Raw genomic sequence first — 26,762 nt, forward strand, 5'->3', positions numbered from 1 at the left:
AATGAAAAATGTAGTTCGTCAAAAAAACGTGATTATTGAAAAATATATGATTTATAAAAATACTTTTATGCAAGAAATAATTTTTAAAAACTAATTTAAAATTGGTATTTTTTAAATTTACCATTTATACACTACTTAAGTCATTTATTTTTTACTTTGAGGTTGTGGTATGGGCGCAAGTAGATATGGTAATTCATGTAATGAGGTGTTATTGAGCGCATTGTGCTGAGGGTGGTTCATGTCTGAACTCTCAGCTAATGATTTTTTCTTCAAATGACGTAGATTTATATAAATAATTTCTATTCATAAACCTGGAATTTACTTTTTTACTATAACTGGACTAACATTTTGTACATTATAATTTATTTATTCCAATCTATTGAGGTAAACTTTTCGATTAGTCCTGCTATAAAGGTTAGTTTTATATATTTTTTCACTTTACTGCCTCCTATACGAGATAATTATAAAATTTGCTATCTTGTGATTGCATGTGATGTATGCCTGAAATGAAAGCACCCATTTTTACAAAATTCAATGTAATGAAAGTTAAATACCTCGAAGGCTATTTCCTTTTTGTTATGATCATACAACTGCGTTTTAAGTTGAACTACTGCCTAAGCCTAATATTTACAATAAAGTATATTTTTTTTAGTTCTCGTAATTAAAATGTTTGCGAAAAATATTAAATTTCTATTGAATCATTAAACTTATTAATCCTTACGTTGCACTGATAGTAAGGCTTCAAAAATTGTTCACTAATTTAATTATTTTCCTTTGTGTATACTGTAGCTCGTCAAAAATTAGGCGGAAATAATGCATACTTTCAGTCTTGCAAACAATTGACGAAGTAAATGAGCTCTAAAAACATATAAATATATTTTTAAGTTAAATATAAAGGAAGGATTTACTTTCACTCTATACATTATGCTACCAATAAGTACTTTGTTTTGATAAGTTTTAGTCAATTACTTAGATGTGATTTCAAATATATTAATTTACTTTTCCTTCAATAAAATTTGATGAAAACTTTTACTTAAAGCTTTTATTTTCTATTGTATTTACTGAATTAAAGGTAAGAATATTTAGTTCTAAGCAAATTGGTTAACTTAGATAAGAAAATTAACTTGTATTTACTCTTAATGAGTCATTGTATTGCTAATGTATTTCTCAATATCCTAATAATGCCAGGCTTTATATTCTATTAATACCGATTTCTTACTTTTGAAAGAAGATAAATTCTCGAACTATTGTGTATAGTTTAGTGAAAATTACATATGGTAAAATAAGTGTATCTAAAATTATCAATAGTTTCTTATGAATATTTTGCATACATTAATCTGTTCTCTTTTTTTTTTATACTACAAATGTGTACAATGTAAAGATAAATGTAAATGTGTACAATGTAAAGTGAAAATGTAAAGATACCTATTTTTTCTTCTTTTTTTAAGTTCACATTTGTTTACTTATAAAGAAAGGACATAATACTAGCTCAACACTACTTGTAAATAATCTCCTAGTTTTAAAATGTAAGAGCAATATTGTGTGGCTTTTTGTTTTTAACATAATTTAAATAAAAAGTGCGCATGTTTCTTTTTTTTCATTCCAGATATCTTTTTAATTTGCTTTTCTTTGGATACTAGGATAATTAACTTTTTTAAAAGATAATGTTTATTATATTCAATTGTATCAGTGTTTTAAATCTGATCTAATTCATATTTTAATGACTACTTAGTATTAGTACTTATATTATTAATGTATTTCTTCTATGCATGAACTATTTATAATTCAAAAAAATTAAATAACAGGTATCGAATTGACGAATTATTGTGTATTTAGGAATCCTTTAGGCAAGGTACTTTCTTTTTCATTTATTTTTGTATTTAAAAGTTCACTCTTTGTTTTTAAAAAAAAAAAATAAGTTTCAAAAATATATTCCTTGACAAAAAATCTTAGATTGATCATTAATTATAGTAATGTGTAAATGATTTTGTCAGGTTGTTTCAAATTAATTTTTTACAAGCATTTTACTGTTATTTTTCAGCACTCGAATTATCATTTTTAGGAATCTAAACATGAGCACATTATTTCTAAATATTTTAAGAAATCTTTTTAGCTATAAATATTTTCAGATACCTATAAATATTTTCTGGTGTTTATTTTTTGTAAGAATAATTTGTTTAAATCAAAATACCTTATTGACTCTAATTTGTTCATTATGTGTTTTTGTGAAACCAAAAAAAAAAAAAAAAAAAATTGTTGAAAGAAAACAAACAAAAGAAGCCTACCATAAAAACTGATTAAAAGAAAACAATGACAAATGGTAGTCTGAATAATTTATAGAGCATGTCCAGTGATGTGTAACAATATGTTCCAATGGTTGAACTTAAGCTTCTAAAGATAGCACCCAACGGCTACTACATGGTAACCAGTAAATTTTATATACTCTAATTTTTTTCTTCTCCTTTTTCATCCTAAAGACTTATTTAAAGTGATTATGCCAAAACTAAACTAATTGTAAACTGTGAGGTTTGAAAAATTTTTCTGCTTTCAAATGGACAAAATAAGTTTATTGCTTTTTTTTTTATGAATTGCCTTTTTTTACTATTTAAAATTGTATATATTACCATTCTCATTTTAATGAGAGCAATAAAAGTGTTTTTTGCCTACGTTATTTGTATTTCTAATCTTAGGCATTTTCTTGTATGATTTTGTGTAAGCAATGAGGTTTTTTATCTTCAAAAATTGAACTTCTGTTATTAATATAAATTCTTCTGGTTTATTCTTTTTATTCATAATTATTTTATTTTGATTAGTTTTAATGATAATGATAACCTTTTAATATTAAAAATATTAATCATAAATATGAGTGAATTAATTTAAAAACATTTGAATTTAAAGATGGTATAATTGGAAAAGATTCTGAAGAGGATATCGATTTTCCAAGAGCTGTCAAGTCAATAAAGAAGTTTGGTTATTTAGTTCAGTACCTACATGTCCTGAACTAAATAACCAAACTTCTCAAACTTTAAATGTATAGAATTTAAAATTTTCATCATAATGTTTAGTTACTTAAATCTTTATTTGAAAGATATCTCTGGTTTTCAGACCTTGTGATGGCAAATAGAGGAGGAGCTCAAAGACCTAACAATTCATCACAAGGCAAGATATGTCAGTTCAAGCTTGTTTTGCTTGGGGAATCTGCTGTAGGCAAATCTAGCTTAGTGTTAAGATTTGTTAAAGGACAGTTTCATGAATACCAAGAAAGTACAATTGGTGGTAAGTTAATTCTTGTAATATTAGTTTATATAGTAGAGTATATTGAAGTTATTATTAACCTTTTGCTCTGCACTTAACTACATTTTGATTAATATGATTTCTCTCTTGTTCTTAAGGGACATAAAGGAGAAAATATTCTTGCAAATCTCATTATGTATATTTGTTAGGTCTGCTTTTTAGAAATAAAGCTTTTTATAAGAATTATCACAAACTTGTAAATAATATATAACTAGATACCTACTGCTCGCTATCATCTGCTAGTTCTCAGAATGGCTTCTCTTTTTAGTTTTTCACTCACCAAATATTAGAACATAACTATCTCATATTCTTGTATGATCAATATTCTGTACATAGACCAAAACTATTTGACTATTTGACAGAACTTTGAAAGCAAGCTTATTTGACCCAAATCATTGTAAAAAGTATTCTATATACAAAAGCTAATCTCTTAAATATCATTATTAAAAAAAACTACTTTAAGAGAGCTTAAAAATGATTAAAATCTTCTAAAAACTATCAAATTTGATGGAATTAAGTTAATTAAATTAAGATGGAATTGTCATCTAACGACATTAAATTACCATTGAACGTGATGAATTGAACAAGTCCTAAAGTGATGCTCATTTGTCATGATAGCATTGTATTAAATGATGGTCGCCACTGAAGCTGAATTAAATTTTTTAATATTCACTTCACTACTGATATTTTGGTAATTGATGCAATATTTTTAATAAAGAATTCTATTGCAGCAAAAATAGTGCATTAATATTTTAATGAATTAGATTTCAAAGGAATTTTTTAACCATTGTTTTAAATAATTTAAACAGTAGGTATATTAAAAGTCAGATAGAAAAATTGTCGTGTTTAGTCCTTATAAAAGTTATGAGAGTATTTATTTTTAAAATTTTGGCTTTTGCTTGCTACAACTGATTAACATATTTCATGTGAAACTCAAATGTTCAGGGATGCATAATAAGTATAAAATATCGGTATGAGGTATTGGTATAATTGATAATTATTAATACTGAGCAGTTTTCATATAGATATTGTGGAAATAGGTACCTTAAATTACAACCACTTTGAAAGCGATAAGTGCAGGAGAAAATTGCTTGATAGTGGTTCGACTAGCTACAGCATCATGCCAGGTTGTACTAAATAGAGTTCATATTTATTTTTATGGGATGCACTACAAGAAAAAATGTATTTTTCTTAATCTCATGATCTAAATCTACCACGACGGACATAATTATAATTAAATAATTAGAATTAGTTTAGCTTTATTAATTGTGTCTGTACTATATGCCTTGTAGTTTCCTGCATGATTTTGTACTGTCATTTAACATTGATTCATTGATAATTTAATTTTTTTTAAATTTGCCCTGTAAGAAAAATGGGTATTCAGCCTTGTATAATGATGTAATTTATTTTCTCAAATCTCCTTAATGTAATTTTATTAATAATGTGCTGCTCCAAATATAAAAATTAATTGCTATAAAAAAACAAAAACAAATTTACTTGCCTCAAAACACATTTTTTCTATGCCAATATCGTTACATTGTTTCAACCCTGCTATTTTGTAATTTAATACTTTCATTTATGTGTTTTATAAACTTGCTTTTTAATACATTTTATAAACGTTACTTGTTTTTCTTAAAAATGAAAATTCTTTAAACTTTGAGTCCAATAATAAAATTAAAAAAAAAATTTTTTTTTACTTAACAATATGAATATTTGCTAAACATAACAAGGCATTAAGTCTTTTCTTTATTTGTATTTCATGTATTTGTTATTTTTTTAAATTTTTCTTTTCTACTGTATAAAATGGGAGAGATTTTATTACTTCTGTGAGTTGCAAAAATGAAATCTCTATTCTTATCAAAATTTATCTATTTAAACAAAAAAATAATTTACTGCCCCCTCCCTGAAGTGAAATTATCTCACTTCTGAAAATGAAAATTAAGAGCCGAGTTGCTACTTTATTTTTCTTTTCACTAAATATCAATGAGTGTAAAATAGCTGTTTAGATATAAACTGCTTACAAAGTATAACATTTCTGTTATTTTTCAGCTGCTTTTCTAACACAGACTGTCTGTTTGGATGACACTACTGTAAAGTTTGAAATATGGGATACTGCTGGTCAGGAAAGATATCACAGTTTGGCACCCATGTATTATAGAGGTGCTCAGGCTGCAATTGTTGTCTATGATATAACTAATGTTGTAAGTTATTTATGGCAATGTTTTTATTTAAAACGAATTGATATATTTGAAAAGAAGGCTGTCTTTAGATAAGTAATTGAATTGATTAAAGAGAAAATGTCTAGTTTTCGTTCATATTCTGTAAATAGTAACATGATAATTATATCTAAGATCTTTGTTGTCGCATTTTTTAATTACTTACTGCAAGTATAGTGATTTGCTATTACTTCTATTATAAGAAATTCTATAAAAGTTGTAAATACTGCAATATTATTAGTTGTTTGCTAGACAATTTTTTTATTTCCAAGTAAGTTATGAGTATTGCTCTTTTAATTCAAACAGTTGTCTTTTGGGCTACTAAAAAATCTTTATTCGCTTCATAATTAAACTTTATTCCACATCAAAACATGTGAATGATGGAAACAGAAGCAAAAAAAGAAAAAGGTTAACAATAAGCAAAAATGAGGAGAAAAATTAGTTAAAGGGTGAGGGAATCAATAGTATTTCAAATAAATCATAGCAGTATATAGTTCTGCAGCTTTGCAACGGGCATAAAAATGTATTTTGATACCTATAGGAATGGAAATTTCTGCTTTTTTGTGATTTTTTTTTTCAGACTTAAACATGGTGCATAGCATTTTTAAAATGTGCTTAAAGGTGTTTATTTTTGTTTTTTAAAAGCCCTTAAGGGTATTTTTTTCATTGGGTGTCTTTGAAAAGTGCTTAATTTTCCTTTTTCAAAAATGAGATCTTTTTACCATGTTAGATTTTTGCCGTGTATTTTGCAAAAGCGTGCTTTTCACATTTTTCTATCCAAAGTTTTACAGTTCATTCAACCACAATCTATTTCAGCGTACTGTCAGTCTATAGCTTATGAAAGCGCCAATCATTTTATATGTTTTGTGACAACTTGCGAGTCTGCATGTGCGTCTACTGAGCTGGGTTCGGGGTGATAATTGCACTTCATGTTGTACTCTGCTGCATTTTGCAAGATGTTGTCAATTTCAGGCTTCATTTTCCATCCTCTGATATCGAACAGAAAAATCTCTTGATCATTTTATAATTTCTAATATAAGCCAGAGAAGAGTTCTTTATTAGAAACTAGTTATTTTATCATGATCATGTAGAGTTTTTGAAAATTGTTTTGCATTTTGTTAATGTATATAATGCTTAAAAACATTTTTGAGTGCTTAAAAAGTACTTAACGGTGCTTACATTTTGTCGAGAGATTTGGCTACGCACCCTGTTAACGCTGTGTCTGGTTTTTATCGGTTTTCTGCTGTTATATCATTTGGATTTCACCTAAGCGATATCCAAAGCTCTGTGACTAGAGTGAAATTTCACTACAATTTGAGAAATTTGCTTATTTATTTCTTGTCTTAGGTGCTAAGATTACTTCCGTCAAAACTTCAAATACCCGGTATCCAAATTTGCAGATTTGAGAATAAAACATCATCAGATTATTGGGTGATTATTCAAATAACAGTTTGAAGCTGTAGTTTGTAATAGTATCATACCCAAAAAAAAAAATATCAAGGTTTTAAAACTGTGTGAAAGTCCATAATAATGCTAGTAGAAAATGCAATTGAAAATAATGTGTGGTGAAAACCTTGCATAACCTGTGAATTTAAAAAGGATCTTTTAAATGCCTAATTCCATATTCCCCTTTCAAATCAATATTACATTAAAATTTCAAGATCTTAAAAACCATGTGATAATACATAGCAAAATACTATCAACAAAACTAAGTGGACCTGTGGTTAAAATGTCAATAATCTAAGCAGTGAAAAGTGTAGATCATAAATATTTAATTTCAATGTTTCTTAGCTTCTTTTGACATAGTGTGCACTTATGTTGGCACCTAATGATTGATTTAATACTTGCAAATAGACCGAAATTAATTTGCCATTGTCATTTGTTACCATTTTTTTCTGCATATATTGAATATCATATAAACTGCTTACAAAGAGTTATATCTAGTTATCAATATCCAATGATGTCTTGTAAACTTCGAAATGCAGCATTAGTTTTCATATAAAACTTAACTTTTAAGGGAGACAAAAAAATCATTTTTCTGCAAATATATTTTCACCTTTCCCTTTCTTAAAAGAAGACAGTAATTCTTACTGGTGCATTTGTAAATGTTCAGTAGTTTAAGGTTAAGTTTTTTTTTTTTTTAAAATTTTCTATTTGTTCCGAGTACCCAACTTGTCTTAAAATTATTTTTGTGTTTTAATAATTATTTTAAATAATATATAGTAATTTAAGCCATTGGTAATCTGACCAAGAACTTAATTTCTTTAAAGTATTTGTTTTTATAATGTGTAAATTTGGTTAGTTTTAAACTCAACTTATTTATGTACGAATTGCTAGTTTTGTAAATCATCAAAATTTGAGAATAAGTTCACAATGTTAGCTTTAAGAAAAACAAAATTTAAATGTACACATCATTTGAATTTATGGATTAATTATCAAGTTTTAATTTTATAAAAACATAGTGGAAAAAACATATTTAATCAGTTGTAATGTTATTTTATTTTCATAAAGGTACTATGCTCTTGATATAAAGATTTGTGATTGTTTTAAAAAAGCTTAAGTTAGATAATTTGCATTCCTCTTTTTAATGGAATCTGATTATTTTTTATTAACAATTTTGAGATAACCAGGAAGGAAAAAAAATAACTTTATCAGTCTTCTACTATTCAACAATCAGATAGTTATCAGCCTGCTTATCATTTTATAAATTGCTTCTTCTTTACAATGTTATTTTAATTGTAACTTGTAAATGTATTTGATTTTCTAGCTTAATATAGGTAATCTCAGAATTAAAGGCTGATAACCAAAATTTTTAATTAAAATATATTTGACTTGTATATTTATTTAAATACTAAAATTATTAACTTGTGCAAAAGGTAATTAAAAAATTTAAGTTTTATTAAAATATACAGAGTATCCGCTCACCTGGAAAGTCATGAATTTTGGTATTGGACAAAATTTGTCATGAAATGTCATGATTTTAACTATTTTTTTTAAAAAAAAATTGTGGAAAGTCATAGATTTAGGTCACCGAAAAATCTAATTTATAAGATGGAATGCTGCCTACCAATTTCACGCTGTTCAGAATGTCTGTATTTCTAACAAAATCCCCACTCACAGTGATATTTTATTAAAATATAAAATGTTTTTATCATATTCCTTAAAAATTTTGGTGTTCTTTAAAAATAAAAGGGAAACCCATAATTTCTAGAGTGAATTATCGTTCAAACTTCTGTGATTTCAGGCTTATTATTATTTGTTGTTATTTTATTTTAGCAATTTAAAATTCTAGCTGAAACAAGCCAGTCATTGGCAAAAATTTTTTATTCCTAAGTGAGAACAGAAAAATCAGGAGTGTTTCTTTTTCTCTGATGAGCAAGAAAAGTATCTTTAGAATTTAATTCTGCTGGAAAAATTTTTTTTGCTTTTGTAATTTTTTCAACTATTTTATTGCTTCAACCCTCCTTGACTGTTTTTTAAATTTAAAATCTATAAATATGAAGATGCAGAGTATAACAGTTTTGGTTATACCTATCATTTCAATTAATGCTTTTTTGAATTTTTTGTCGGTGAAAATAGTAATAAGCCATGAAAAATGCTTGGAATTAGCCCTGGAAAGTCATGGGTTTGAAAATCTAAAATGTAGCAGATACCCTGAATCTAACAATATAAGCAATTACAAACACAGCTTAAAATTTAATTTATTATGGTTATACCATAAAATTAATGAAATATTGTAAACTGTCTGTTTTCTATGTTAATACTGCGTCTAATTAAAGAATGTTTGTTTTTTTTCTGTATAAGGCTGATTTTTGCAATCCTTACCATATACTTACTATACTCTGTTGCAATTTAAGAATACCATTACCATTTTACCATTGTCGTTCCGGATTTAAGTAATCATCCGCAATTGCATATAGTTAAATTTTATTTCGTTATCAAATTATGAAAATATGCTTTCAAAACAATATAAAAGCTTTTGAAAATTTAACACGTCAGGCAAAAGTTAAATTTGTGCTGTCTTTTACAATATGTATATCATAGAATTATGTAAAAAAGGGTTTGTCTTACTGGAATCCTAGGCATGACATATTTTGATACATTTGTTCGTGAAAAAGTAACAACTATATGACATTGCACAATTAGACATATAATTGGGCCACTAAAAATGGTGCGTTTTATGCTGACAAATCAAATTTCCCTCTGCAAATCAAATGTGAGATAAAGAATTTTTATTTTTACTTTGCTGTAAATGATAGTGTATGAGAAAATAATATTTATTATTTCATCAGTTTTTTTTTCTTAATGTGGCAGATTTGTTGCGATTATGTTATATATATATTTTTTTATTACTTGTTATTTGATTATTTAATAAGTTTTGTTTTCATCATTTCGCACAAGCAAGCAAAAAGAAGGCTTTGTAATGTCATTTTAAGATTTGGCAATGTTGATATTCCTATGCTCTGGGAACTTGGCATCCATTTGGATTGTACTCAGGTGCAAACAGGCTCTTTCCATTGGAATAATGCTTTTTTCTTAACTTGCAACGGAGTAAAGTGATTTTACAATTTTAGAAAACAAGCTTCTTTTTAATTGTTTTTATTATGTATAGTTGCATAATTGTAAAGGATATATTAGAGTAATAAACTGGTAACATTTTGGTTGAATCGATCTAATCTTTTATAGGTTCATCATTCCTTTTGTTCTTTAGATGCTGTGATCTATCTTATTGTCAGTTAAATTACTTTGCAACTTTTTATTGCAGGATACTTTTAGCCGTGCTAAAACTTGGGTGAAAGAACTACAGCGTCAAGCAAGTCCTAATATTGTCATTGCATTAGCTGGTAATAAAGCAGATTTAGCTGCAAAAAGAACAGTTGAACATGAGGTGAGTTTCTAAAATTGAATTTTCTATCTTATAAATGTGTTAAACACTTTGTAAAACAGAAGTTTTTGGTCAACCGAAATTTCACTCATCAATAAGTTTTTTCATTACAAGAAATAACTAGTTTTTTGGAGGTATTTACTGGAACTTATTGTAATGTTTCTGCGTCCTGCAACCGGCTATTATCTAATTTTCACTTTTAAATTCTTGCATCTGGTTATTATTACTACCATTAGAGTAATTTAAGAGAAGCAATAGAAACTTAGTTTAATTTGCCCCCCTTTTTTTTTCTATGTATCTATTAAGTGTGCATGTTATTAGACAATGAAATCAATAATACTTTTGGTTTCTATGTTCAGTGCATACAAGATTTTTTTTTTTTTTTTGTAAATATAGTTGCAAATGTTTATTTCATACTTTTGGCATTTAGATACTTTGCTCCTAAGATTAGTATACTGCCATTGTGTCTTGGAATTTTTAACTTGCTTTAAAAAGTAAACCCAACTTTTTTTTTTAAACAGAGATCAGTCAATTTTTTTCTCTCCCATGTATAAGTATCACTTGTCAAGTTTGGAATGTTCATAAGAAAAATGATTTGAAAATGTTTATCTTTTAAACAAGTTTTAATATTGATAATTCACCCACAAACATGCACATTTTCTTGTATTTGAACAATGCAAGCAAAATTAAATATTAATATACTTTACAAAAAGGGGATTTTTTTATAAGCATTGAACTTCATGAAGAAGTAGTTAAAATTTTGTCAATTTGCTTTTTTTTGAGGAGATTCTTGAGAAATTTTGACTTTGGTATAGAGCAAAATATCTTTGTTCTTCAAGAATAGAATGTATTCCTTACAGTAAAATATATCGGGCATACACATTCACACTGAACACGATTGTCCTTAATGTGCATAAGAATGTTTAGAGACTACATGTAAAGACTGTTCTTGCATATGCCGTGAGAATGCCTCATAGAAGCATATTATTTTAGTAAAGTAAAAACTAATCTTTGCACAAAATTTTTTTTAAAAAATGATAATAATAAAAAAAAAAAAAAAAAAAAAAAAAAAAAACAGACGAAACCCAGAATTACTCCAAATGACCAAGAATTCCCCCATTAAATTGGAAGATAAATCAGTTTACTTTTAACCAGGGTTGGCAAGTTTTTGACGCATGTCGGTTTTTATCATGGTTTTTACCGTCATGTCAAAAACCTCTCTGTCAAAAACCCATAGTTTTGGTAAAATAATTTTGAATCTTCTCGAATTTTGGACTCATCCATACTAAACTTAGAAATCGACTGGGCAATGAAAAATGCGCAAAATTAGTCACTTGCTATCGTATGCTTCGGCACAGTGACCCCGACTACTGAACATGTAATTTTGTTTGTAATTAAGCTTTGTTTAATGTGCTTTTTCAACTGAATAAAAGTTTTTAACTTGACAAAATAGCAGTAATTCTTGACTTAGAGTTTGTTAGTAGTTACAAGTTTTGAAAGTTTTGTTTAGCTTATTTCTAATATTTAAGAAATGCCAAATTTTAAATTCTTTTTAGTTCTTGAATTTATTAATAGTTACAAGCTTTTTTGTTTGTTTATTTATTTCTAACAATTAAGAAGTGCAAAATTTTGAATCCTTTGCAAATCAAGCTATTATGATAAAAGTAAGTATCACTATTTTCAATAAGTATATTACAATATTTCTGTATGAATGTATATCCTTCTATAAGAATACATGTATATAGTTGCATAATCAATAGCAATCAATTACAACATTCATTTATAAAGGCAATTATGTGAAAATAATATATTATGCACTATATGCCATAAATGAAAGAAAACAGTAGGTTTTTGACAGTTTTTACCGGTAAAAACACGGTTTTTACCACTGTCATGTCAAAAACCAGTTTTTGACTGCCAAAACCCAACACTGCTTTTAACGTTAACTTTCAAAATAATTAAGAAAAAATTTTATGTAGGCATAGAGAGCTTAAACCATTTGGTATTTAAAAACAGCATCAGCAAAAAAAAAAAATTTTTCAAAAATGTTTTGACTGATAATGGTTTATAGATATGTGATGGTCATCTCATGATTTTCAGAAACTATCTTTTTTGAAGATGTAGATGTTTTTATAGTAGGATAAAGTCTCTCTCTTTTTTTTTTTTTTTTTTTGCTGCATTGTTACATGTTTGATCCTTCAATAAAATAAATACAATATTTCAGTATGACTTGATGTAATTTAGCTGTTTTGTATAAAAAAAATTGTAATGCTTAAAAAGTTAGTGACTATTATTTATCCTGAGAATAAAGTTACCCAGAATTCAACCAAGTCACCTTATTTGATGCTTGTTTTTTTATTTTTTTCCTTTTTTATTTTATTATTTTTTTCTTCTACCTATTAAGATTTTATTACTTTTAGTGCATATCATTATGAAATATATCTGATGACATACTGCAAGAAAAACTTTTCATGATAAATTCTGTTTCACCACTACGACTGGGCTATAAATTGATGCATCATGAAATATAGATTTAATACATAGATCGACAAGCCGCTGTAATGACTTTCGTTTTAGGCAATGCATCAGAAATCTCATTTAAGCGGCCAATAGTGACTTTCGTTTAAGGCGATGCATCAGAAATGTGATTTATGCCGTCGCTATAAGACAACGCTCAATGTTTAACGATTTAACATGTGAAGATTCTTGCTTGCGCTAACGCTGTCACCTGGCTGACAATTTTGATTTTTGTCTTAACTGCAGAGACAATGTTAGTTTCGTGATGTTGAATGACGAAGAGCGAATTGAATCAGAACTCCCGGTTTTGTGCGATGATCAGGGTGGAAATAGAACACTATGCATAGTTTTTTTATGCACTATTTTTGTCTTTGGGATTTTAATTTACTTGAAGATTACCTTCAGCTGGGCTTACGTTATTTTGTGATCACTGTGCACTTTATTTCGTCAGGAGTTAACGTTTCTTATAAATTATTTATTTATTTTGGCCTGTCGGGCTTTGATTCTTGTCAATTATTTTTAGTAGACCTACTGTTACTTTACGATCGCTGCACAATTGCTGGTATCTTAAATTTTCGTTCTAAATTCAATCTATTAATTAAAAAAAAAGGATTCTTCATTGTTTTTTTTTATTATTATTTTTTATTTTATTTTGAGTGCTACAATTTAATTGGGGTATGTATTTAACTTTGTTATAAAAAGTTTTTTTATTTGATGCACGTAAGCATTGATAGAATTTGATTATTTTCAAACCATAAATCTTCAGTCATTTTTAATTATAAAAAAATTTGTCTAGTAGTTAATATATATACAACTTTTGTTTTTAAATTGAATGAAAAGTTAAGCAATGTTGTGACTTTTTTTAATTAAACAATAGTACTTAAAAGTATTTTTCTTTTTAAATTTTTCTAAAGATTTCAATACTTGTTTGTTTCATAATTTGTTAGACAGTCAGTATCATTTTTAAACAAATAAATCCTTAGTCGATTTTATTTTCAAAAAAGGAAATAATAAATAAACTTAAATTTATTTTTACATTCATTGAGTATAGAATTTGACCATTAGTAAATACAACTTTATTATTTTAAATAAATAAATAAAAGGTCTATCAATGCTTGAAAAACAGTTTTTTTTCAACAAGCAATTTTAAAAAAAAATGTTTTACTTAAGTAAAAATTTTAGTTTTTTTTCCTTTCATTTTTTTACTTTTTCTTATTTTTAATGCATGAATATAAAAAATGTTGTTAGTTTTATTATTATTTTTAAACCTGTAAATCTTAAGTCATTTTTAATTTTAAAAAGAAATTAAAATTAAGCTTGGGGTTGTTTTTATTTAAGACATTTTCGTTTTTGATAGGTTTATTCCTTTTATTTATTTATCTATTTGATTAATTTAAAAATTTCTGATAGATAATTTTTGAGCGTATGCTAAATCCTGATACATCGCCCAGTCCTTTTCACCACTGTTGGTATTTTAAGAGAAGGAAACCTAGGACAAACCATCAAGTTTTAAACGCTGAGAAAATGCTTTCAAAATATCAAAATGCAAATAAGTTATTGCAGTATTTCTTTCCCACTGATTATTATTGTCATAATTTGTCTGCTTTTTCTGTACTTTAGATTTTGAATTACTTATGCAGTAGAATTTGTCATGAAGAGTTTCTCTTGCAATATAGCCTTCTCTTAAATTAATCCCTGTGCTATATTTAAGCTGTTGAAACATTCTATTTTTGTACTAATTTGGTTCTCTATAAATTTTTATATGTGTGTTCAAATATTTTAGGAAGCTCAAGCTTATGCCGATGAAAATGGACTACTTTTTATGGAAACTTCCGCAAAGACAGCTATGAATGTTAATGACATTTTTCTTGCAATTGGTGAGTTCATCCAAGATCCATTAAATCTTGTTTTATTTGATTGTTAAACTATTTTTATTTACCTCTTATTGATTGTAATTTTTGATCAGTATTACAGCCATTTTTAAATATTCAGAATCTTACAGGGCTCGGTATGAGTTACTTTTCTCATTTGATATCACTATCTTAAAAAATAGTAACTTTTATTCACTATTTTTAAGACTTAGTCACTCATCTCACTTTTTTTTTTTCTTTTTTTTTTTTGGCATTTCATTATTTCCTCCTTCATTGTACCTGCGATATTACTGCCAACCTGATCTAGTAAAGAACTAGTCACCCAAATGAGTGTAGCGTAGAAGAGAGTTGAATATAGGATGTAAAATAGAGAAATAGATTAAGATAAACTATTCTTGAATTACAAGAGAGCTGATCAGTGTATCAAGGAATAATTTTATTGATCATCCATTTGAACTCTTAACCGATTTGATTTAACCGCTGTGGAGTTGCTGTGACAGGAAATTTTGTGTAGTTCTCCTTAAATAGGATTTTTTTTATTTATCTGGTTCATGCACGCCTTTAAAGTATTTGAAATTTTTACACAAAAATTAAACACTCTTAAATGTTCTTATTTTAGATTTAAAGTGTTTGAAATTCCTTACCTTTCCTTCAAGAGAAGTAGCCAAATATAATGTTTACTTTGGTGTTATGTTATTAATTTTTTTTTCTTTCCAAAAATCTGATTTTAATAAGATGTTATTACATTGTTTGAATTTGAGTAAACTCTTTTTGACCCGCAATTTCACATTATTGGATTTTTTTAATGTCAGTTATTTGGAATTTTTTCAGTTCTTCCTATGTGGTTTTTCAAATTTTCCTGTTTTACTCTGCGTGAGTGTCGAATTTGAGTTATAATTTTAGATGCATCAGATTTCATTCTAAATTTATTTTGTTTTTATAATCGTTTTTTCAGTAATTGTCACATATTTTTTTTTTTTTTAATTTGGATATTTTTAATATGATATTATGTAAAACAGTTTTCAGATCTCGGTTACGGCTATTTATTTATAAGTTTTTCAAATTTGTTTCCCCTTTCAAAACCACATACAGACCTGCCAACTTGTACGGTTTCGCCGTACAGTGTACGGTATTTTACTCGATCGTACGGTTGTACGGACAAGCGTTAAAATCATACGGTTGCGTAATCATTTATAGTTCGTTTTTTTTTTTAAAAAAAAATGAAGAAAATAAAATTAACAGCATGCTTAAAGTCACAAATTCAAAGGTTTACAAGATTTTAAATACTAGTTAGGAAACTCATCACAAAAAAACGAAACCCTGACATGTTTTAATCTGGTTGGTATTGAGAGCCGATCGCGTGACGCTAAAACAATTGTTAGCCAATGAGAGTGAGTATGCGCCTCGTCGAAATGAGCCAGTGGGAACGCTGATGTAGGAGATCACATGGCCGGTAATCACGGACTAAATTAAAAGCGCTTTTTGGCAACGGTAATGTTTTTGTTTACAATTTGTTGCTCATGGATTGCAGCGTGATTTTGTTTTATTTGTAAAAATGCCACCTAAAGTTTACAATCAGATTTTTTTAGAATCTTATTCTAAAAGCTTTCCTTGTATAATTAAGTCTAACAAATCGCAGCACTATGCCTTTTGTAATGTTTGTGGACTAGATTTCAAAATAGCACATGGCGGTAAAAGCGATATTAATGATCATATACGCACAAAGAGACACAAGGATTTAGCGGAATGTGTTAATAAAAATGAAAACATCAGTAAGTATTTTGCGTCTGGAAGTGATGACGATGTAATACGGGCTGAAAAGTATTTTACGTCTTTCATTGTCGAGCACAATCTACCTATTAGTGTCGCAGATCATGCAGGTCCATTATTTAGGAAAATGTTCCCTAAAAGCGATGTTGCTAAGAAGTATGGTGCAGGACGAACAAAAACTGCTGCTATTATTTCAAAAATAGCTGATGTGAAGAAAGCTTCAATTGTTGAATCTCTTCAAAAGCAAATGTTTGCTGTTGCTACTGATGGTAGCAACGATACAGATGCGCAACTTTATCCCATCGTTGTATCTTACTTCGACGCAAATGCCGGTGAAGTCAAGGTATCGTTGCTTGCCGTGCCGACTTTAGATTTAAGCTCTACAGGACAGAACATAGGTAATTTGGTGTTAAAAACTTTGAAATTAAAAAATATTCCTTTGGAAAATTGTTTAGCACTTAGCTGTGATAATGCTCCAGTGATGGTTGGCTCAAAGAATGGTGTTGCCACTGTGATTAAGACAGCAAATCTAGAAATTTTTGTTGTTGGCTGTCCTTGCCATTTAGTACACATTGCTGCTGAAAGAGGAGCTGCTGCTTAACCTATATCAGTTAGTGATGTTTTGGTTGATATTTTTTTTTACTTAGAGAAGAGTTCTAAAAAGAAACTTGAACTTAAAGCTTTGCAAATTTTACATGACGTTGATACATATAAAATTTTGAAACATACTTGCACAAGATGGCTCTCTATGGGTAGATGCTTAATGAGACTTCTGGAACAATGAGATCCTCTGTGTAGCTTTTACAAGGATCAAATAAATCGAAAGAGCAAATGCCATAGTCTTAATGACTATTCCATACCATTAAAAATATCTGCAAATGACAACAAAGTGGAGAATGCACATATTAAAAGGAAAAGGCCTTTAGAAATAGAAAAATCTGTGAAGAAATTGAAGGTAGGTAATTTCTCTAATAGTTCATTAAAAACTTCTGAACAAAAATCAGAAATGGGAAATCCTGCAAAGAAATTAAAAGCTGGTAATTGTTCTAAAAATTCTTCACTGAAATCTTCTAAACAGGAATCTGTTTTGACTAGGGAAGAACAAATGCTTCTATTTCTTTCATCAGATATCTGTAAAGCTTATTGTTTGTTTCTAAATTATATCATCCCAGTTTTTGAAAGAAGCTTAATTACCTTACAATCTAATGAGCCAAAAATTCATATTTTGAATTCTTTATTATTAGATTTATTAAAAGATTTTGTCTCAAAATTTATAAGAGCAGACATTATTAAATGTTCTTCCCTGATGGACATTAACTTAGTGTCAGAGAAGAATCATAAATTGGATGATGATATTATAATTGGTAGTGCTGCTTCCAAGTTAATATCAGTCTTAAAAATGGAAGATAAGCAACTCTTCTATAGTAATATAAAAAATTATTATATTGCTGTCTGCAACTATATACGGCAGAAATTTCCCTTGAATAGTGAGTTTTTATTATCCGCTGAAGTTGCAGATGTTGATAAATTACCTTCAAAAAGATTCAAGGATGTTGATTTCTTCTTGAAAAAATTTCCATCGATGTGGATTAATGACAATGTTGAAGAAACTGAAGATATGAAAAGAGATAAACTTTTAGAGGAATTTAGTGATTTGCAGATTACTGATTTACCTTCTGTGATTAAACAGGAAACAAGGATGGACAAAAAATGGGATGCAATTTCTAAAATAACATCCAATGATGGATGTTTCAAGAAGTACAGTAGAATAGCAAAAATCATGGTTGCTATATTAAGCATACCTCACAGTAATGCAGAATGTGAAAGGGTATTTAGCATAGTAAAAAAAATAGAACACAGTTCAGAAATTCTTTGTCTGATAAATCTCTAGAGGACATTCTGATTGCCAAAACCACGCAAACTGGATGTTGTTATGAGCAGACCTTCGATAAAGGATTCTTAAAAGCAGCTAAGTCTGCTACATATGAACATTTAAAGCAATAATTGTTTTTAATTAAGTCTATTTAATTTTTTTCCTTTTTGTATTAATCTAGAAATTTAATTTTTAAATTGTGATTAAGTGTAAATATGTGTTTAAACAATTGTATAATAAAATACTCAAGATTTAAAAAATGTTTGTTATTGTTTTCACAATGAATTTTTAAAAAAAAATGATTTATTCAAAATTGACAAGTGTATTTACAGGGTGGCCACCCACCTGGAAAACCTGGAATTATCAGGGAATTTTTTTATACTGGAAAAAACCTGGAAATATCAGGGAAATTTGGATAAAAACCTGGAAAAATCAGGGATTTTTAAAGAAAAGCTGGAAATTTTTCTTTGATGATTTTTCAAATTTCACTAATTTAAATTATTTGCTAATTTTCTTAATTTAAATTATTTCATCCATTATACCCACTTTTTTTTAACGGAAATGTATCGCCAAACAGTTGAAATATCATCAACTTAGCGATACTTTGCTTGCATCAAAATTTGCTCCATTATAGTTCTGTTAAACTAGAATGCCATATAAAATTCTTCCACGGTTGCTAAACAAATGTGCAAACTTTTGACCGCTATGGGAATTTAGGAAAATTTAGGTAAGATTCTGGTGGAAAAAGGGAATTAGGATATTAGCTTCTGTTTTTAAATTCTGTCCTTGGGCTAAATCCATTTATGGCTCAAGTTTGTTCCGATGCTTTGGTGGTTATTTTTTTTCTCTATTTTGACAAAATATTTTAGTATTTTTTACTTTATAAAATTCTCCAAAAATTAGTTGGTTATAATTTTATGATAATAGATTTTATATCGCACTCTTTTTCTGAAAGCTTTTCTACTCCTATTCAAAGAAATCTGTGAATTATTTTTTCTGAGCAAACCAACCAATCACACATTTTTTTACAATCACTAACAGCAATGTTTGTCGACAAATTTTTACAATTGTTGCATTAATGCTAATTTTTTCTATTTCATTTTAACCTCTTATAACATATTTTAATTTTAAACAAAAAAGGCTCCTTTGTTGGTCAATATATGATTTTTGATTCAAAATTTTGTGCCAAAACATTAAAAAATAAATAAAAAATCTTGAAAATAGCCAAATTAATTATTTTTTTCAAGATGATATGTTAAAAAAATAACATTTTGAATAAAATATTTTATAATATAGACACTTTTCCTGTACACATCCTATACTTTATAAGAAAAAAGAAACAAAAACCTGGAAATTTTAAGATTTTTATCTGGAAAACCTGGAAAAATCAGGGAAATTTGAAATCTGATTTGAGTGTCCACCCTGATTTAGTAACAGATCTTAATTTTGTGTAAAAAGGTCCTATAATAACACTTTCTGTATAACACTATGTCGAGTAAAACACTAACTCAGAATTGTAAGGTCATGCAGATTACAATGTTGGCAGGTCTGCACATATGAGACAAACTGATCATGTGTGCTTGTTCTTTCATTAATATCATTTGAAATTCGGGTTCCAGTAATGACTATTTGTTGATGCTTTATTCGAAAATCACTTTTTGACGAGTTCAGTTCTATCATGATAACCATGTTTTTACACCAAATTGCTTTGCAACCAATACCATTTTTTTTTTTTTTTAAGTAGTTATTTGTCATTTTCTGGCCAGTTCCAAACATTTTACTAATTTTTATACTTTTAACGCAATATTATTTTGTATTTTAGTACCTAATCACTTTCTTCCGCACTAGTTTTGCTATGATTCCATTGTTTAAGTACGTTGTTTTTAGCTAAATTTTTTGCAAAATTAAGTTGTTTAACAGATCTTTACATGTTTTAGACTCCTGAAAAGATCTTCTCTGATAGAAATTCATTTAAAAAAAAATTTATTATTAATATGTATTTACTTTACATGATCGCAATATTTTTATTGTATGCTTTCTCTGCTATTTTAATATAATAATTAAAGTTGTTGTAGTTGAAATTAAACATGCAAAAAAAAAAAATTTTGATACAATTTGAGAATATTTCTAATGTAATTTTTTTTAATAATAGTTAATTAAAATCTAATTTAGAATTATATTTGATTTCTCTAACATTTTTAACTTGAATATTTGTAAAGTTATTATGATGTTGCTTGGATATTAACTGTTTTTAATTAAGTCTCTATCACAGTTTAAAAAATTTCAGTCATTTTTTTCACTATTTTTTATACAAGGACCTGTACTGGGCTATGATCTTATTCAGTAATTGAATTGAAGTCATGAATCATCTTTAATTTCAAGTTCTATTCTTTTTAAATAATATTATTTTAGACAGAACTCAAAATTTAAATCATGAAAACAATTGCTCTTTGTTATATTAAAATATGTGCATCTAACATTTAGCCCAATGTAACTAAACATTAATCCAATGGACTAGACTTGAATCACTCATTGAGAAATAAAGATGTTACTTTAATATTTTCAGAGATAGTTAATGTTCATTTTTATCACGTTTATATTAATTTGCCTTTGTGTATGTCTGTTCGGGTGGAATTTTGTAATCTATTTTAAACTAACTTCCCAACTAGCCACAGACTTTAAGTTTGGCACATAGTTCAGAATTGGATGACAATGCATGAAAATGAAGAGAAAGAAGACATGCCAAATAAAATAAAATTAAAGAAAAATTAGTATTTTCGCGATTGTCTTTTGTTGTCGATTCGATTATTTCAAATTAGTGTCACATGTCAGTTGAAAAGTTTTGCGTACAGTGAGTGAAAAAAATAGAGATTTTAGGAGTGATTACAAAAAAAAATAAAGATAAAAAATAATATTTTTAAAAACCATGTTTTTGTAGTGGAGAATAATAATTAAAAAATAAAAATTTGAAAAACGAAAAATGTGGGGCGCATGAAATACATAACAGTACATATACACATTTTCTTACTCATACATATGCACAGCCACATACACATGCATATACACAAACACATTCCACATACGCATTCAGATACAATTACAGATATACATGCACATATTCTCATGAGAACACACTAATTTGACATAACTGTTATGTATTTCATGCGCCCCACGTTTTTCAAATATTTATTTTTTAATTATTATTCTCCACTACAAAAACGTGGTTTTTAAAAATATTATTTTTTATTTTTTTATAAAAATTTAAAAAGTATTTCCTTTTGGCTACGCTTATTTGTTTGAAATAGAGTAAGAATGATTTAGTTATCTAAGGTAAAAACAATAGATATGTGTAAGTGTTAAAAAAAATAGCATTATTAAACAAGACATAAAGTAAATTTTAAATTGCCACTCTACCCACTGAGGCTTTAGCTAATGGGCAAATTTGTGAGAATGTTTCTCCCCAGTACACTAGTTCCATATCTAATTACATGGAAGAACCAGTTTTTTTTTTTTTTTTTTTTTTTTTTTTTTTTTTTTTGAGGCGAAGACTGTATGTTTAGAGAAGTCTTTAAATGCTGAGCCATCAGTAAGTTAAAGAATGCATTTATGACAGAGGCAAGCTGTATAATTCTACGGTAACTGAAATATCATTGGTACACAAAATGTGATGGAGAAAATTGTCTGGATATTTTTATTTTAAGGAAACAACTACACAGAAAATATTGTGTTTGAAAAGTAATGTCATATTTTTTCTTCATGAAAATGAAATATTTGATCTTGAACTATATTTAGGCTTATGTTATTATTAATTTTTTATTATTAAGATTTGTTTTAAAAAAGGAATAGAAAGAAAAATAAAATTTATAAAAATAATTATTTGAAGTAAAAAATAGTTCTAAGAATTGCTTCTTAATTTACAGTAATCAAACTACTATCAAATCCCAATATTTTAACTTTTAGAAAAGGCACAAATTTATAAAACTGTAAATTGTGGTGTTTTTAATATTTTTGTCAAATGCTTAGATCTGTTATTTATTTATATTTTAACTCAAGCAATCTTATATAGAACGTTGCATTTCTTTCTTTTATTGCTTTAATTTTCACTTTATAGTGACTATTCTACTTTTTTTTAGGTTTGAATGCATTTAGTAGGTTTATATAACTTGAAATATTTATATCCTATATATTTTTAATAAATCCATATTAAACTTGCTGATTATTTATTAAAATTTTTCACTTCTGTCCAAAATTTTATCCCCAGTTTCTTGGGGGATATATATATATATATATATATATATATATATATATATATATATATATATGAGAGTTTAGTTTAAATGAAACATAAAATCTTCATTATAAGCTAAATAAAAGTTAATTTATTTAATAAGATAGAACTTGCAAAAAAAAAAAAAAATTTAAATTCATCATTGGTTTAATCAGCATTAAAAAATAGTTTTGTTTATATTTTGAATTTCACATCATATATTAAGATTTTTATTATTGTCATATTTTTTATTTGCTTTTGTGTAGACTGATTTTAATCAAAATATTAGTTTAATCATGTTAATAACTTTATAGCAAAAACTTTCGTAACCATTTGATGGCCACTGGCTTTAGGCAAAACTAGTTTAAAAACAAGATCCTTCTAATTTTTATAAAATTTTAACTTGAATCACACAGACGAATTTGGCAAAAACCAAAAAAGCTGAAAATACGAGATCCAAAAAATATACCTACACTTGAAATAAATGAAAAAATAACAAAAATTTGAGCAAGTAAAAATCACTAAATCACAGAACGATATTCTGAAATAACGCAAATCTCAATAGAACCAGAAAAAATTGTTCAGATCACTATTAGAAACACAGAAAATTTCAGAATGCTTCAATAAAGTTTCTTGGGGGATATATATATATATATATATATATGAGTTTAGTTTAACCTTCCGTTAGTCGCGCACTTGTTTCCGACATGGTTAATCGCGTTGCACCTGTGAGGTGTTTCTGATTTTTTGAAAGCCAAATGAAATTTAGTCTAGTTTATATAGTTAATTGTTACCAATTTAAGACTCTTTAGAGAGATAAATATCAAAAAACTTATTTAGCGAAGTACCGAAGATAAATTTTTCTCGCTCCCGCGTCGGATCTCTTCCTCCATCACAAGATGTTCAACCAATTAACGCAAGAAGGTTCTGCGGTTTTTTACTCCGTAACCATTTTCTGTGTATATAACTTGACCATTTATACCTGCTACGTTGAGTAGGACTGAAAATGAGATAAAATATATATTTTTAATTCATAAAAATATTATATCCATAATACTTGCGTCAATGGTCGCGCTGCACCAGAGGGGTGATTTGAGCGGTTCCAACTCTCCATCGACATGTTCTAAGGTCGGTTTTGCACGGACATTTGAGTAATCCAAAGTTAGGAACATAACATTAGGCTCGACCCCTGGAAAAATCTATTGACGGCAAAGGAGGTGAAAGTGCAGTAGGGATGCACCTGTGAGGTGCGCGCAACTAACGGAAGGTTAAATGAAACATAAAATCTTCATTATAAGCTAAATAAAAGTAAATTAATTTTTAGTTACTAAAATAAATTTTTAGATTTAGTATTAATGTTTTAATTTATTTAATAAGATAGAACTTGCAAAAAAAAAAATTTAAATTCATCATTGGTTTAATCAGCATTAAAAAATAGTTTTGTTTATATTTTGAATTTCACATCATATATTAAGATTTTTATTATTGTCATATTTTTTATTTGCTTTTGTGTAGACTGATTTTAATCAAAATATTAGTTTAATCATGTTAATAACTTTATAGCAAAAAAATTACCGAAAAGTGACCAAAATACTGGAAATGGTGGTGCAAGCGATGGTCGAAGAGGAGTGGACCTGAGTGAAAACCAAAATCAATCGGGTGGTGGCTGCTGCAAGTCATAGGCTGGGCTGACATCAGGCAGCAGACAATTGATAAAGAAAAAAAAACTACCATTTTCTTCATTTTTTTGAAAAATTCAAAAGTAATGTACATTGGACGATTTGTATATATTATATAACACTTATCTGAAGATATTTGGTCATTGATAAAAAAAAAAAAAAAAAAAAGTTCTAAAGGTATACTGAGACTGATTATTTCATAGCATCCTGTGTGTTGCCATGTTCTTTACTTTAGATAATAGTGAAAGAACAATATACAGAACATGCCCACACACTTTTTGTGTATGTGAAAGCCTGTAATCTCAGTTTGGCATGAATGATTTTTTTTCTCCCCTATAATTTTTTTAAGCGTTAATCTGCGGTCTTATACATGTTCTATTATAGTGTTGTGGAAATTTTTATCACTATTTATGTTCTTATATAAAAGTTCTTTTATTTAAGTAGCTATATTTTTCTAATTTTGTTTTAAAAAGACCTCACTACAACGTGTACTGCATTGTTTTTCCAACTAATTGGAAATGCAATAAAATTATCCCACTGGATTGTATAAAATATGTCGCATTAGAAATCGAAAAATGGAAAATTTCAGCTCTGGGTCCATAAACAGCATTTATTAAGTAATAAATTTGCTAACAGTTTCTTATGCATACACATGTTTGGTTATTACACAATTATCTGAAGTATACCTGTTTGATTGTTGAATTTTGTTGTTTTTATAAATCTTTGGTTCTTTATTTTTAAATATGTTTGGCTGGTTCCACTCTGCTAATTACTAATGATCTTTGTGAAAATTTCAAATTATGCCTTTTTGTGTAAGAACCATGCCATATTCATTGTTTTAATATAGTAAAAAAAAAATGTGAAAACGTTTTGTTACATTCCATAGAATGATCATTTAATATTTTTCCATACATATATATTTTTCTTTTTGCAAATTATTCATCTCCTAATGTAATTGAGATAATGATGAGTTACAGCATTCCTGTTTTCTTTTTCTTTAAATTTCTCTTCTTCAAATTAAAATATGTAAATATATAAAGGAAAAAAAAAATCTCTAGTGTTATTATGACTAGAAACAATGCAAAAGAGTCAGCTTATTTTTTATTATCTTTTGCAATATTCTTTAAGTAACATTAAAGCAGTGTTTCTCAACCCCTAGTATCTTGCCTGCAATACACTTTAAAAAAAAAAAAATTCAGTATGTTAAAAAATATTTAAGTTGTTTTATTATAAATGTTATACTGTTTTTCCAATACAAAAGTAACTATTTTTTTTCTAAATTTCAAGATTTTACTTAAATTTTTAATAAAAATAATTCAGATATGATATATGGCTACTTAAATTATGCTTAAGATATTTAAAGTGTGTATCAAACTTTTCTTGTTTATAATCTTTAACAATCATAGACTTAATTTACTGAATAGTCAGACTGTTTTTGTTTTTTTATTTATTTAAATATTTATTGATAAATATTATGATTCAAAAGTAGAAAAGTAATTTGCATATTATAACTGTATAAACTTATCTTGTTCCTTTAAAAATTGAATAATGGTGCAAAATTTATGAAAGTTTCCACCCGTTATGATGTAAATCTTTTTTTTGAATGACCTTTTCAATAGATTTGTTGAGTAACACTGCTATAATTCAGTTAACGGTGCTCTTCCTCAGACACTGATTACTCGAGAATTAACTTTCAGGACAAACTTAAGTACCATCTTTGAATTTTTTTATGCTCTCCTTTTATTTGCAATCCTTAAATTTAGATATAATCTATATTTTCAATTTGCATTCTTTATGTACAATCCATGTTGTATGAAAGTATTAAAAAGCTATGAAATATTTCCAATGTAGGAGTAATTACTTGTATATGTGCAATTTATATATCCACACATTAAATTAACACTTATTTAATGGCTCCGAAAATGTCTTGAGTTCTTTGTAAACTAGTATGCGTCAATTTCAGCGCAGTTTAAATTGCTTATGTTTATGCAGTTCATCTGTAATTTTAATCAAAGCAGAAATGTTTTACTTGTTGAGTGCAAAACTGTTGAACATTAAAAATGCTACTCTTTTTTGAGTTAATATCATTTGAATTGTCTTCTTACATACTCTTAACCTCATGCTTTTCTAGAATCGTGTATATCCAGGTAGTAGAAAATTAGCTTTGAATTTTTCTTAAGATATCCTTTAATAATTATCGTAGCTGCTGGATTCTGTCAGTTTCTCCTGGGTTAATAAAAAATTCTCCTGGTTTTAGTATGATTTATAAAATTTCCTGAAACTGAGTAAGTTACCTAAAAAAAATCCCTATTGAAATATAATTTTTGCACAGTTAATTGCTTGCTTGAATATTTTAATAAGTATTACTAATGCATAATGAAGCAAGCCTC

The 26,762-nt window shown here is 27.4% G+C and overlaps 1 protein-coding gene across 3 annotated transcripts; it reads left to right on the top strand.

Annotated features, from left to right (window-relative positions):
• Positions 1-137: 137 nt before the first annotated feature.
• Positions 138-26,454, top strand: Rab5 (RAS oncogene family member Rab5). 3 transcript variants are annotated; one of them, XM_016074253.4, is made up of 6 exons: positions 138-414; positions 3,106-3,276; positions 5,344-5,495; positions 10,276-10,398; positions 14,696-14,789; positions 24,257-26,454. In XM_016074253.4, the coding sequence occupies exons 2-6, from the start codon at positions 3,114-3,116 to the stop codon at positions 24,373-24,375; spliced, it is 651 nt and encodes a 216-aa protein (XP_015929739.1). In that variant the 5' UTR covers positions 138-414; positions 3,106-3,113; the 3' UTR covers positions 24,376-26,454. The 3 variants fall into 3 exon arrangements, with proteins under 3 accessions (XP_015929739.1, XP_071033246.1, XP_087012992.1); XM_071177145.2 differs by lacking the exon at positions 138-414 and adding an exon at positions 481-637; XM_087156866.1 differs by lacking the exon at positions 138-414 and adding an exon at positions 1,811-1,852.
• Positions 26,455-26,762: the final 308 nt, after the last annotated feature.

The sequence above is a fragment of the Parasteatoda tepidariorum genome, chromosome 2, assembly GCF_982258835.1.
Source record: "Parasteatoda tepidariorum strain Cologne lab strain chromosome 2, Ptep-v5.0, whole genome shotgun sequence".
Lineage (NCBI taxonomy): Eukaryota > Metazoa > Arthropoda > Arachnida > Araneae > Theridiidae > Parasteatoda > Parasteatoda tepidariorum.